This window comes from Oryx dammah, unplaced genomic scaffold (assembly GCF_014754425.2).
Source record: "Oryx dammah isolate SB20612 unplaced genomic scaffold, SCBI_Odam_1.1 HiC_scaffold_1, whole genome shotgun sequence".
NCBI lineage: Eukaryota > Metazoa > Chordata > Mammalia > Artiodactyla > Bovidae > Oryx > Oryx dammah.
Window position 1 is genome coordinate 20,368,230 of NW_024070185.1, and position 14,901 is coordinate 20,383,130.

At 37.8% G+C, this 14,901-nt stretch overlaps 1 protein-coding gene across 1 annotated transcript in view; it reads left to right on the plus strand.

The window, feature by feature from the left end:
* Positions 1-13,638, plus strand: part of ELAVL2 (ELAV like RNA binding protein 2) — an 81,722-nt gene extending 68,084 nt beyond the window's left edge. Inside the window, exons 4-7 of the mRNA XM_040238216.1 lie at positions 182-335; positions 3,536-3,761; positions 10,267-10,305; positions 10,864-13,638. Of these exons, the coding sequence (XP_040094150.1) occupies positions 182-335; positions 3,536-3,761; positions 10,267-10,305; positions 10,864-11,191 (747 nt within the window). The 3' untranslated portion in view covers positions 11,192-13,638. The remainder of the gene's footprint in view (positions 1-181; positions 336-3,535; positions 3,762-10,266; positions 10,306-10,863) is intronic.
* Positions 13,639-14,901: the final 1,263 nt, after the last annotated feature.

Here is a 14,901-nt window from a genome sequence, read left to right on the forward strand (position 1 = left end):
ACCCAGGGGAATGGTGTTTCTCTTGTCAAGAGTTTCTCCAGAAAGCAGTGAAACAGTTCATGCTGGACATGCTTGAATGTTTTGTTGTATGCTCCTTATGGAAAAGCTAACTTGAGGCAGTTTCCGAATTTGGGAAGGAAGGTCACTGAGTGTGCATGCACATTTCGCTACTCTTTTCCAGGTTTCCTATGCGCGCCCAAGTTCAGCTTCCATCAGAGATGCTAATTTATACGTCAGTGGACTTCCAAAAACAATGACCCAGAAGGAGTTGGAGCAACTTTTTTCACAATATGGACGCATTATTACTTCTCGTATTCTTGTTGACCAGGTCACTGGTAAGTAGGCAGCCTCTGCTCGCTGACTGGCAGATGGTGAAATAGTCTGCCTTCTCATACAGAAATCTCGCCTCTAGAATACATCAAAGGTGTATCTATGGGCCAGAAAATGCAATTTTTTGCTAGGATTGTGCATAGATACTGTAGTGAGCAAGCTTGAGTCATTTCCTCCCCAAAGGTGCAGGTTTGGAGCCTGTTTTGTGGCTTATAATAAATTTATAATTATTGCATATAGGTTATTATAATTATTACAGATTAATAATCTTCATTTCTAAGCTGCTGCATGAAAAAAGCTCCCAACCTCCTTATGAAGCATTAAGTAACAGTCTTACTCTTTGTGAAAAACATAGTTTAATGCTGCTAATTCTCCAAGGGAGAATTACACTACATCTACACTAGTAATTGCTGTTAAGACTTTTTCAGGTCCATGCTGTGTTGTATAGGCATGCATAAGAGTTTGAAATTTTAAGTGTTAAAAATTAATTTTAATCTCATATTACTTTTAACCAAACCAAAATAAGACCAATATGTTTATTAAAAACTTTGTGTGGAAGGGAGCTCTTCTGCTAAAGCTTTCAGTTAAAGAAAAACTAGCAATACAGATTTGATTATGGATCTTAAAAGTAAAGTAAAGGCATATTTTTCTATTATAAAAGCAATATTCTTTTAAAAACATATTAAAATTAAGGAAGCATGCTAAGGAGGGGGGGAAAAATCAACTGTAGTGCCATATACTAAAGCAGTCACTTTAAGATTTTGTGAGTAGTCTTTTTTTTTTTTTTTTTAAGAAAATGGGTTTTTCTCTTTTCTGTGTGATTCTTCTTTCTGTCTTCCCTGCTTTACTATCCCTGTTGTCTTTCTCTCTTCTCTTGTCTCTCATAATTAGAGTACCAACGGAAATAGTTGTGCATTATAATGTGATTATATTTTTTAAGAAATGATGGACTACAGAATACAATTAGGCCAGTTTTTTTCATTCTTCAACTGATGATCAATTGAGTTGATCTGAACTTAATCAGAAGCATCCTTTGTTATGTTCCTCTGTGCTGTTCATTAGCTTCTTACAGAGTCTGAACACCATACTTCGGAGTTCTGAGAATGGTGGTATCTGCCATCATCCATATGCTTGGGAGAGGGGCCTGTAGATTTTATTGTATGGAGAGAATTAGTTCAGTGAGGGGATATAAAAATGTGGTCTTCTTAGCTATGTTTCATGATTTTCATACGTTCTATCACAGTGTATTGTGCACACAGATGGCAAATGAGGTTGAATAGAAGTCCAGGCCTAACAATCCAAATATATTTGTTTAGAGCAAAATAAAAAGGCCTTTTGTTTTGTTTGTATTCATGCTTTTTAATTCATTCACTCTTAAGTGAGGACCTGAATCAAAAATCAGATTCACCTGTGATGCAGAAAGCCATTTCTCAGCTGCAGGGCCATCCTGAGGGTGCAGGCTCACAGGTAGACAGACTACCTGGCCTGGCCACCTCCTGACTGAGTCAGTGTTTCTCAAGTGTGGTTCTGCACCTGCAGCAAAAGCACCCTCCTGGAACTTTGTTAGAAATGCAGGCTTGGGCCCCAAAACCTAGTGAATAAAACTGTTAGAGGGGGCATTTTACCAAGTCCTTTAGGCTGTTTTGATGCATGCTCAGGTTTGAGGACCATAGGTTTAGGTGACTCATCCTAAACAGGCTGTTTCGCTGCCCATCTAAGGCTTTCCTTATGGACTAATAAAGTTTTAGAGGTTATTCATGCTTAATAGATAATGGAAAGGATAGATTTGGTGTCATTTCACCATTTCATCTTTACACTTAAGACCTTTAGTATGAAATTGTCCACTTTACCTAAAATGAAAAAATCCTGCAGTTTTGTTATTCAGCCGTCAGGTGCGTGCAGCATGTGTGTGCATGTGCAATAATGTGCGTGCAGCAGCCGTAGCTTAAAAATAGAGAAGGTGAAGTTATAGGGGCTGAGATACATGCCTATGGGGAAAAAATCCCTTACCTACCTTAGAATTAAATTCTGAGCCATTCGACCAACACAGTATTGATTATAAAGCAAGCAGACCTTTATTCTTTTTTAAAGTTCCTATAAATCATAATAGTCTAATGCTTTTTCTTAGCTTATCTTTCTTAATTGCTTCTCACTCTTCCTCAGTGACATACTCTGAATCATCTAGGCTTTTCCTGCTGCAAGTCCCAAGTTAGTACTGCTACTACTGATTTGTTTTGCCAAGAAAGTCTTTCCCTACAACTGCTGATCCCATGATGGCCAGCTCTGGCCACCCCAAATAGTCTGTTAAGCTAATTAAATGGAATGAGTTGGATTTCTTGCTGCCATTTCTCAAAAGCTGGGCAGGTACTTGGCCATCCTTCTGCCTCCCTCTTTCTGGTCTCTCAAGGTGGGGTGAGCGTGAGCGGGGGAATAGCATTCTGTAGCCAGAAGTAATGCTGCCAAAGAAAGCGAGCTTTGAGGCTTTACTTCTGTCTTGTTTAATTTTACTCTTACCTCCTCTTTTCCCGCTTTTTCTCCATATAATATCATTTCTCTAATAAAGAAGAGTCAGTTAAAAGCAGTGGGGGAGCTTCAGGGAACCAGAAAAACCTCCTCAGGCATTTCTCTCAAAGGTTCGGTAGCCTGTATAATTAAGTAGAATTTTACTATTTAAAAGTGTAGCTGAAATATGTTTTTCTACCCCTGTGCATATATTTTTAGCATAGCTTTTTAGCATTTTTAGCAAATGCTTGGTTCTCTTCTCCTCGTTCCAAGAGAAAGAGCTCCTGTGCCCTTTTTTCTGAACTGTTTGTCCAGTAGCATAATTTGAAAAGTACAAGTCAGTCATACAGTTGACATCATTAAAGAATGCATGAGAGGGAGAGAAGAAGGTGGGGAAAAGAAACATGGACGTACTTGTGTGCTTTCTTCTTCTTCCTGGCTTATTGGTAGCATGTAGTAATGGACTTTAAAGTGCATTAATTTAATTAATGCGTTTCATCTATTTAAAAAATACAAAATTGTAATGCTAGACTGAATTGCTACTAAGCAAAGGTGAAGCTTTTCTCCTGGTGTGGTTTTTGTGGCAGATGTTACATGTGGGTGAAAACATGTTCTTGAGAAGGGAAAATTAATGTATCCTTTCTTCTCTCCCTCCTGTCTCCTTCTACTCCCTTTCCCAAATCCTTACCCACATCTACCTTAGGCATATCAAGGGGTGTAGGGTTTATTCGATTTGACAAGCGGATTGAGGCAGAAGAAGCTATCAAAGGCCTAAATGGCCAGAAACCTCCCGGTGCCACAGAGCCAATCACTGTAAAGTTTGCTAATAACCCAAGCCAAAAGACCAATCAGGCCATCCTTTCCCAGCTGTACCAGTCTCCAAACAGAAGGTATCCAGGACCACTAGCTCAGCAGGCACAGCGCTTTAGGTAAGTCCGGTCTACTTCTTACGCCCAGCTGCTCAAACCAGAAGTCTCAGGTTCGCTGTCCGGCACTTTTATTATAAGACAAGATCTCTGGTTTGCGATTATCATTGTTTTCTTTCTTTTTCTTATGGGCACAGGGAAAGCCTACTTGGGGTATAGTATCTTTTGCAGAGTATCCAAGGTGGGGGCGAAAGTTCAGTAACCTGTGGCAGGCAGTGGTTCTCAATCAGGAACGGTTTTGCTCCTCTGGGAGCGTTGGCAGGGTCTGGAGACATTGATGTCAGTATCAGTTGGGTGGGGATGACTGGCATCTCATGGGTGGAGGCCACGGGTGCTGCCTATCATCCTGCAGTGTACAGTAAAGCCCCCCAACACCAGGGGACTATCTGGTCCCAAACTTCACTGGTGCTGAGGCTGAGAAACCCTGACCTGCACAATACTGGGGGTCTTCCTAATTGTTTCCATTGCTTCTGATTTCTCTCTTTTAGTTTTTTACTTGAGAAGGTCTTTTCCTCGTGTTTTAATTTTTAGGTCAAGCTCTTTCAGTTACTTGGTTTTATAATTTGTGTACAACTAAGGATATATAACTTATATGGTTACATTATATTTTTATAAATAGATTCATCTTCCTGTTTTAAGTTTTTAATCTTTGCAGTTTAGAGGTTGGCAAACCCCTATGAAGACCCAGATAGTAAATATTTTAGGCTTTGTGGTCACAGTATCTGATGCATGTCTTTAAAAAAAAAAAAAAAAAAACTCTTTAAAAATGTAAAAACCATTCTTAGCTCTTGGGCTATAGAGAAACAGATGGCAGTCTGGATTTGGCCTGTGGGTGGTAGTTTTCTAACCTCTATAGTCCATGGAATGACCATGCATTTTTAGTACAAAGAAGACATTCTATCTCATTAGACAGGTTAAATATTCTAATTTTTCAAATTTTATTCTAATACTGGGGCACCAACCAAATCTAGTTGTTGTTTTTTTTTTTAATCCTTGATCTGCATGTGAGGAGAATGGTGACTTTTAGATGTTAAACAGAGCACAGATACATAAATAGTTTTTATTTTGTGGAACATTTTTAAGATCCTTTTTTGGCCATATGGTATACTGCAGCCATAATGCCATCTAACACCCGTGCTAGTATTTTTTTGTTTCTGTTCTTTATCACAAGTGCATTATTTGCATGCTGGGGCATAATAGTTAATCACCAAAAATATAATCACAAATTTAACTTAATAAACAAAGATTTATATGTTCTAGCTTATATCACGTGCATTTTTTTTTTGCTCGGGTATTTAGAATGCTGAAGAGAGTAAAGATAAAAATCAATCAAATGTCTTCTTTAAATCTCAGTTACCTCACCTGAGGTGTGAAAGAGAAGTTTTCTGTAAACTTCATGTTCAGTTCCTACTTGAGCTGGCTTTTGCCTTGGGAGAAAAAGTTGTACTGTCATGAGGCTTCATCTGGAACTGGATGACTTGGTACCCGGGTGACTGAGCCTGGCGATCACTTCACTCTGCTTCAGCTTTGCACAGTTAAAAGGCATTAGTAGAAAGGAAACACTGCCACTTTTGTCTGTGGTGGTTGGAAGTAGTGATTGAGCTGGAGGAAGAGATGGATGGAGCTGCCTTTGCGGAAAAAGAAATTTTACAGAGTAATTTCTTAGCTCTACTTGTAGGTTTCCTCTGTGGCATCTTAAGTGAGTAAACTTTTTCTTTTTAAATTTAGCACAGACGTGAATGAAGGAATTTTAGAGATTTTTCTTGGGCAGCCTATCCAGTTAAACCCAGAGCTTTTTGAGGCCCAGTAAAGAATTCTGATCTTAGGTACAGGAGAGTTCTTTGAAACTTACTGGTTGATTTTAACACTGAAAATACCACGTTTGATGTTAGAAGAAAGCTCTTTGAGTTTAAATTGTTATTTTTGGTGTTTCCTAATTTAAGCTCTGGTTTTTGTTTTATGGTAGTTATTGAGTAAAACTATGCTCTTAAAATCAAGAATTCTGAGAAAGGCTGGGCAAGAGGACTGAAATGATAGTATCTTCAGGAGAATGCCCGATTATTGAAATGGCAAGACTTGTAGGTGACTCAGATATTAGGTTGTCTAACTATTTTATCTGTTCTCAATTTGATCTACCCCCCTTCATACATGGTATGTGTGTTTGTTTGTTTTTTTTAATTAAAAAATGTTTTTTTTATTGGGTAAAGCTTTACAGGTTATTCTGATAGTCAGATTTAATATTTTAAAAAAATATTGCCATTCTGTGCTTTTATCATTTAGTTCCATCTGTAATTAATGTAGAGATTCTTCCTTTCCTTGTCTCCTATTAAAAACTAATTTTGAGAAAAAGGAATAAGAGTTGTCTGTAAATTTTAAGGGAAACTTGGTTTCAGAAAATGAGAAAGATGTTTATTGCCCTTTCAGATTCTTAATTCTTGTCTCTGTCACCTCACTTCCCATTCTTCCAATAATTCAACTTCAGATAATAAATTATGAACTAGTCTTTGAGCTCAGTGAAGGCGTTTGGTCTAGATTCAGTGTTAGAGGAAATTGAGAGCTTCTATTCCTAGGGTTCAAGTTTAGCCTGATGTGTGTTTGGCTGTTTTTCTTTAATATCTCTGAACCTGGTCTGTTATTACCTTGATTTTTTTTCCCCCTTTCTCTATTAAATTAAGGTTGAATCTTCTTTCATCTCACACTCTTGAATGAAGGACTGGCTTGCTTTGTTGGTATTTTGCTCTTCTATAGTTCGGGCCTAGTTCATTACTTAGAGCTTTTGTTCCTCATATCTGTGTTCTAATGCTCTTAGCCTTGAGTTTGTCACCTTCTTGCCGACACTTAGAAAATTTGCACTGTGTTTTTATATTATTATAGTATCTCAGTAATTGAGAGATACTGGAGAATACAAGTTATAAATATTAATAGTCAGGGATGTTTTTTAATATTTATGAAATGGACCGTATCTTTTAAGGTAAAAAAATTAAAATCTATGTAGTGAGGGTTAAGTTTAAAAGTTGACTTACAGTGTTTATGGCTCAGTCAACCTGTATGAATAATCAGAAAATTATTGTAACGTGAGCATTGCTGATCTAATATGCTTACCTGATTGACCGCAGTTTTCGGAATAAGACCAGCCTTATTTATTTGGATGGTTACTGTGAGTCCCTTAAGTATATTCCTGGGATATGGTATCTGAATTAAACTTTCAGCCAAAGTTTTTTTCATCTCTCTTCTTGTGGAGCAGCCTTAATTTTATTACATGTGATCTAGTCTCATGGCCTGTGTGCCTGCTTCTGGAAGGCTTTATGCATTTTTAAAGGAGCTTCTAAGTCAGCACTTGAGATTCATGTAAGGCATGTGCTGCTTGCACTGTCACAGCTTCTTTGGGAAAAAAACTGGTATCAGTCCTCCTGAATAATTTTTTTTTCTCTTTTGGAGGAATTAGATAAGGACGTGGATTGATGATCTTGTTGTGGATTAACTTCAAAGCAGTCTTAGTTGGTGATCTTTAGAGAGGTTTTGAGAACCATTATTTGTAGAGTTCAGAGTTTTATTTTCTTAACCCGTTTACAATCTGTTTAAATTTTTTTTGTTTCTGACTTGGACCGACATTTTCCTTTACCTGCATGTAGACTCTAGCATAGTCTGTCAGCTGAACTTCTTGGAAACTAGGCACATATCTTCTTTTTATTCTCTACTTATAAATATCTAGCTTCGAAATGGGAATATGTTTCTATTCAAAATATTGCCCATATATAGTCTGAAACGGGACAATAAAGATAAGGATGAAATAAACAATATATCAGTGTTTTGATAATTATCATGCTGACTCATTTTTCACATATGTAATCAGTAAATATTGAGTAATACACCTTTGAAGCAAGAGTCATAGAATTACGATCTTGATCATTTGACATTTCTTGACTGACTTCATGTGAGACCTGTTAGATTATTTTGTCTAACCTCAGTGTAGCTTATCCTAGGAGCAGCAAGAATAATCAGCTCTCCTTTTTCTTACTTACTCCAACTTTCCTTACAGGTGCCACCCTCACTCAGATTATGACGGTGATTGTGACATTGATGTTTATTTGCAGGAATCTCTTTTACTCTGCCTCTCCTTTGAGGGTTGTTGTAGTTACAGCATGGCTTCCCAGTCTAATCGTGTTATTTGTGAGTGGATTGTGTCCACGCTGAAGGACAGGTGCCTATGTGCCTGTCCCTTTGAGGACCGCCAAGCTGTCCCTCAGGAAAGTATGTGATGCCTGGGACTGATGAGGCTGTTGGATGCAGTGTGTTGATTCGGTAGGAATAAAGATTATTTTAAGATGAAGAGTATATTTTTAACGGACACTTTGATGTGTATTGGCCATGCTGCTGTACGTCATCAGGCACGTCCCCCTGGGTCATTCTGGAGGCCACTAACTTAGTCTCCCTTAAAAATTGGTTTCTGTCATTAAAAGAGCATATATACAAAAGGCGTCTGTCTCTGAACCTCTGGACAGACCCAGGAGAAATATATGATTCTGGAGATTGATAGTGGTCCTTGGGTCTCAGCTAACCACCTGGTTGACAGTTTTCCAGCTGCTGCAAGACTTGGGGTACATGTGGGCCCAGTGGAGCTCACACGGCCTTCTGCCAGCCCCCGTGGGGGTGCTGAGAGCAGGGAAAGCTACCAGGTCCAGCTGCATGCAGACAGGGCTTTTCAGTGTTGCTGGGGTTCTGATTCTTAGGTGTTGTATTTTTCCCAGCTCTCCTTGTTGATGGGAGAGAAGGAAGGGTCAAGAAGAGCAAGGAGGGGAGAGAGAGACCTAAGTAACTTGGCTTGAATTCCATAGGACTGATTTTTTCCTAAAATGGATATTGAGCAAAGATATCGGTGGTCAGGATCATGGTGTCATATAGGGTTTCACAAGTAGGGTAAATATGAGGCCCATTGAGAGAGTTCTCAGAGATCCTAGTATAGAAATCTTCTGCCTGGAGAATCCTGAGGTGGAGAGTGACAAATGAGATCTCTCCCTTTAACGCATGTAATTCACTGTTAGGGCAGTTCTGGTTTCTGCCCGGTCTTGAAAGTGCTGAAAACTCACTCGGGAGTTTCCTGTCTCTGGACTTTGGGCTGGTGACCTAGCTGGTGGTGGCAGAGCGTGCCTGTTAATGTGCAGAGATGACGCGACTCCGCTTCGATGTCTCTGCTTCAGGGTCATTGAGTGCTTTGGAAGGAGACTGCAGTAGGCTGCTCCATTCCACATTCACATGCCAAATGCACTCTGTATTGGTCATTCCAGCATTTTTATGAAGTTATCTGTATCATTACTTTATGGTTGGTGATTTTGTTTGCATCCCTATTTCTGGTATTTGTGGCCTTTATTTTGGAGTACAAAGGTGTGGCATCTTGGACCAAACAAAACCCTCCCACCCTCCAACCTCTTTTCCCACACAGGTGCCCGCTCCCTTGCATGTGCAGACAGGCCCCCCAGCCTGCCTTCCTAATAGTTCTTACTCTGGATTAAATAATTAAGGATGCTGTTAGTAGCCTCATTGCTTTTATTCAGTCAACAGATACTGAAGGTAAACCTGTTGTGACCCAGGCTTTGCTCCATGCTTAGTAATGAACTTGTCCCTGCTCCTGAGAGGGTAGGAAGGACAAGGTACACACACCACAAGGTACTCCTCTGTCACTGGGGTTTGTTCCTCTCTTTTATTAAAAAAATAGTTTGTATTACATCAGCTCCGATTCTTTTCCGTTTTACAAAACACTCAATTGTGCAGAAATAATTGGGAATAGGAACATATCTACCTGGTCTCTTATACCCTGAGTAGTAGCACTGTACTTCTTGTAGAACAATCAAAATAAACATCAGACTGGGATCTGATCCTTGCTTTATTGCTCAGTGAGTCTGCAGTCTTACGTTCTGTGGACTTAGTTGAGCATATTGAGAAATGGGAGGTTTGGCTGAGGTTGTGTATAAGGTTCCTTTTATCTGTACTAGTTACACTTTGATTTTTAAAACTGAAAGTCCTTTGTGTTTGGGAGGTGTAAGGGAAATTATGAAATTCTGTGTAAACTGCAGAATTTGAGTATCAGTACCACCGTTTTCTAAACCCTTTGGCCTTGGGCGAGTCCCTTAGTCTGATGATACTCAGGAACCAACAGCTGTGAAAACAGTAACAAAGACTGTGTAGATGTATGTGGAGTGCTTAAAACTTGCCTGCAAAGGTGAGAACCCAAATGCTGTTTCACAGCCCCCACATTTCCTCTCAGAAGGGTTTTCTGAGATGGCCACCAGTGATTTCCGTGCATTGCACTGACCTAGAGGTTGGAAGAGCCACTGTTATATGGCAGTGGTGCCCGTTGGCTCAGAAATGTGAGAAGACCCACTTTTTTGAGACTTCTCATACAGTTAACATGTAAATACCCCCCTTGGAAGATGGCAGTATCGAGCCCAGCTTTCTTGGACATCAGGGGGAAAAGTTAAAAACTGAAGTTTGCTGAATGTGTGTTTTGCAGGTTGGACAATCTGCTCAATATGGCTTATGGAGTAAAGAGGTAATGATAGAGGTTCATGATGCTCATAATCCCTTCCCATAATTGATTAGTTTCTTTGATTTGGGGAGTGACAGCCATCATAAGTTTGTGTTGGATTTTCTTTTGCATGTACAACCTAATGAAAAGCTGTTTCTTGAAGCACGGTTGACTCAAAGAATGTTTTTATGCCACTTGATGCCACGTGGTGTTTGAAAACCTCATTATTTGTTTCCTGTTGTGTTGCAGCGTTACAGCATGTTTATGTCTGTGTTGGTCCTTCCTGCTCCCAATCCGCTTACGTTGGTGAAACCAGCTCCAAATATATTTCTTTTTCTCTTGTGGATAGTATTATTCAATACAGCATATAATGGCCATTTCATGACTTAAACGAATATCATGATAGTATAGCATGCTGCTGCAAGCCACACCATGGACTTTTGGTTGAAACATCCAATAGTTATGTGTATCTGTTGAGGGGAGGGGAGTTGGGGAAAGAAATAAATCATCGCTGTAACCAACCTCTGTTTCTATTTTTTGTGTGTGTGTGTGTGTTTGTGTGTTTCCTATTTTGTTCGGTAGGTTTTCTCCAATGACCATTGATGGAATGACCAGTTTGGCTGGAATTAATATCCCTGGGCACCCAGGAACAGGGTGGTGTATTTTTGTGTACAACCTGGCTCCTGATGCAGATGAGAGTATCCTGTGGCAAATGTTTGGGCCTTTTGGAGCTGTCACCAACGTGAAGGTCATCCGTGACTTTAACACCAATAAATGCAAAGGTTTTGGATTTGTGACTATGACAAACTATGACGAGGCTGCCATGGCGATAGCTAGCCTCAATGGATACCGTCTGGGAGACAGAGTACTGCAGGTCTCCTTTAAGACAAACAAAACGCACAAAGCCTAATGAGCTCTTGTCCTCAGTCCATTTATATATGAAAACTATACAACAAAGGCAAGTTAAGAGAAACTTTATACATTAGTAAATGTCTTTGTAAGTCAGTGTTGAGATGGGGATAAAACGACTACTTAGCATCCTAAGAAATATGTGAGATTTTTTATTGCTAGTATTTGAATTAAAACTTCTTAAAATATCTTTTATGTTTGAATATGGACAAGAGGTACAGGGTTTTTACCTGTCACATTGCATTTTATTGCCTTCTTTGAAGAAGGTGGACCTTTTAAAGTGTTTCAGCTAAGGGAAGACATTTCTTTTCTTTTTACATAACTGCCTTGAACCTGTGAGTAAATATTGAGGCTTTGTGTTGTAATTCTTCAGTTGGTTGTGTCCTTCCCCCCCCCCCTTTTTTTCTTTTTCTGATTAGCTTTGTGTTTGGTTTACATTTAAAGCATTGCTGTTATGTCTAAGAAAAGTATTTTGAAGTTTACATTTTTATTTATGAAGTTAAAAACAGTATTTATTTTGTAATTACGATTTGGGTTGGGGAAGGGGGGGCTACATTATAAACGCTTATTGTAAGAATACTGGAGAACTTTTCGTAAAGCAGTACCTTGCCAAAGAGATAAGAGCCTCTTTGATGTGGGTTTAAAAAAAGCATCTATTTTTATAAAAAAGAAAATTTGGAGAAACTTTTTACTGGTCCTGGAACAAATATTTTGACTTGAATACTTTGAGAAATCTCTTCATATGACACCTAGTGAGCTTTTAAAATTTACCAGGAAATTTGCAGTGGTTGGAAAATTTAGAAAGATTTATGATGTAGAAAATACTTTTGAGATCTTTGTATGAAAGGAGTAGAATCAATGGGGAAACACTGCTGGTTTCGTTTTTGTAATCACCAGTGTAGCGTCTGATCATCCTGGTTATTACCTGATAGGTGGCTCACATTGATTTGTGATTTTGAAACAAATAAAAAAAATTTACAAAAGAATATATAAGAGCAGGCAAGAAATTTAAATTACCAAGAGATGGGGGAAAAAAAATCTGTTCTTCCTAAAGAAATCCCTTCAGATAGAGCTCATGGTGTTTAGTGATGTACTTGCAGTATTGTTTGAAGAATTGTTTTGTCTTAAGGAAAAAAAGATGTTGCACATGATTTGTACTGCAGCAAATCGGCAAAAGTGATCTGAGTTGGATATATTTGAAGGTATTTTGAAAGTTACGTTCAAGGCTAACACCTGAGCTTTGTGTAATGTAAATAAGACCTTGTGTTTATGAACCTTTCAGCTAATTTGATTTTTTTTTTTCCCTTACATGCCAAGTGATGTTCAGGTTTTAAATGTTTTTGTATCAGTTTTTTCCTTTGTAAATGGCATTAACATTGTTACTTGAGGTCTTGCTTAATCACTTTTGTTGTCCTGAGGACTTGAATTTACAGTGCATCAGATTTGTTGCTAATTTTGTCTGTAGATAGTCTAGCTTCTGCTGTTTATGGTGATGCTACATTTTCGTTTATAAATATGTTTGTGGTAAAAAAAAATGAGTATAACCATAGGTTTTGAACAAATTTCCTTACATTTTTCATACAAAAATCATAAATATCTGTATGCTATTGAAATTTAACTTTGTATGATGCTTAAACCACTATTTGGGGAAATAATAAAATAAGTCTTTACCATGTATGAAAGAAATTTTAAAAAATACAAAATATTTTCTGATTAGCATCTAGCTTATAATAAATTTTCAAAAAAGCTGAAGGTAAAAATGCCTTCATCAGGATGCACTGAGAACTATATAGTTACGTCCTGCTTTTTGTATAAACTGAGATGCTCACATGCTTCCCCTTAGAACAGGCAATGTGCTATGCATAACATAGTTGTACATTATCTTTGCGGTTGCGTTGTTTTATTTTTTATTATTTAAAATTGTAGTTATAAAATTTTTCAGTATAGTACAGTACATATACTGTGAGGCGCGTGCTAAAGTGAATAAGCGAGTTTTCATGCTGACCCACTCAATGCTATTCAGAAATCAATTGGCTTAGCACTTTCTCATATCCTTAGGTGCATTTAGATTGTCAGAGTTAACCTGCGTTTAAAAAAAAAAAAACTAAAAAACAAAATACATGTATATACTTAAAAAAAAATAAGGTTTCCCCTCACGGGAAAACAGCAGCTACATGCTTCTTTCCTATACTACTGTAGCAAACCAAGGCATTGATGAGAGGGCATGCAAATTGTGCTTCACTTCACAGTGTTTATCAGAGCACTTAATAAAATGTAAGGCTGGTATTTATTTGAAGTTGTACAGTATGACTTAATTCACATCTGTTGGAATAGAAAATATATTCTGTTGAGTATTTAAGAGGCTGTACATGTTTTCTTTTGTGTTTGGATTCTTTGTACTTTTTCATGTTCAGTACATCAATAAACAAAGTTGAAGGGAAAGAACAGTGTGGTGAGTAGGTCTTTATACATTTTTGGGGGCTCCTGTGCTCAGTCTAATAAACTTGCTCTCTCGAGCTAAAAGAGGTTACCTCAGAGCTCTCATTGAAAGCAGTGTTATTGAACAGATTCCAAAAAGCATGTTACGTGAAGTAGAACGTGCAAAAATTTTTCTTTCAATGACAGCTTCTTCTTATTTTTCAAATATTACTTGAGTCATTCGTATAAGGATATGTGCTTTCATTGGCTAGTTGTAAAGTAATTGGATGCTGACATCGTTCTATACCTCCGACTTAATAACTTTTTTTTTTTTTAAACAAATGGAAATTGTCCTCACACATTTACTTGAGCTAAAGAAAACCAAATAGAAGGAAGGTAACTTACTCTGGTGCCACTGACAAGATTTAATTCACCCATAGCATCAGCTGTTGTTGAGTGAAACTTACTTTTGTTGCTAGTGCCAGACTGTTTGACTCATCTGTAAAATCAGAGAAACTCCATTTCCATTAGGTTAGGTTGATGTATATAGTACATGTGTACATATCATGAACTCTGCCAGTGGTTTCACATATATATTCAATAGTGGTAACACATCCTGAAGAGATCTCTGGAGGAAGAAAAAAGGTGTCTTGCTCATCTTTTATATAAAGACTCTACTTCTGTAGAACTTAAGAAATATGATAATGAAGTACTTTTTTCTTTTTTTCTTTTTTTTAACCAAAGTGTACTAAATGGCTTCTTTTAATTTGATTGTATCTGTCAGCTTTTTTGGTAAAAAGCCAGTCTAAAAGTAATTGTCCTGAATTCACAACTTGGTAGTCAAGAGCTTAGCTGAGTGACAAGACAATTCCTTTTCTTCCAACATGCAATTAATCTCAAATCTCCATACTCCCTTTTTTATTATATGAATTTAATACTCTAATTTTGTTTTGTTAGAACAGCCTTCCCTCACCTCTCTCCTCTTGCATGGTTATCAGTATTTTGACTGGTTTGCATGTCAGCAGTTCTTTTATATTTGAACAGATAGGAGGAAAATTCTCAGTATTAAGTTTTGTGACTCTACTTGGTGTGCTTGAGGAAAAATATTTTTTTCTTAGAACCCCCTCTCACCTTTTGCTTTCAAATCATCTAGGGTGTCATAATCCAGTGTTAGAGTAGCTGATATAAATTTTTTATCTTAACATCATTTTACATTATTATAATGTGATTTGAGGAAATGTATTAGCAATTTAACCTTACTGTTTTTAAAAAAATACATTGCAAGTGTCCTAG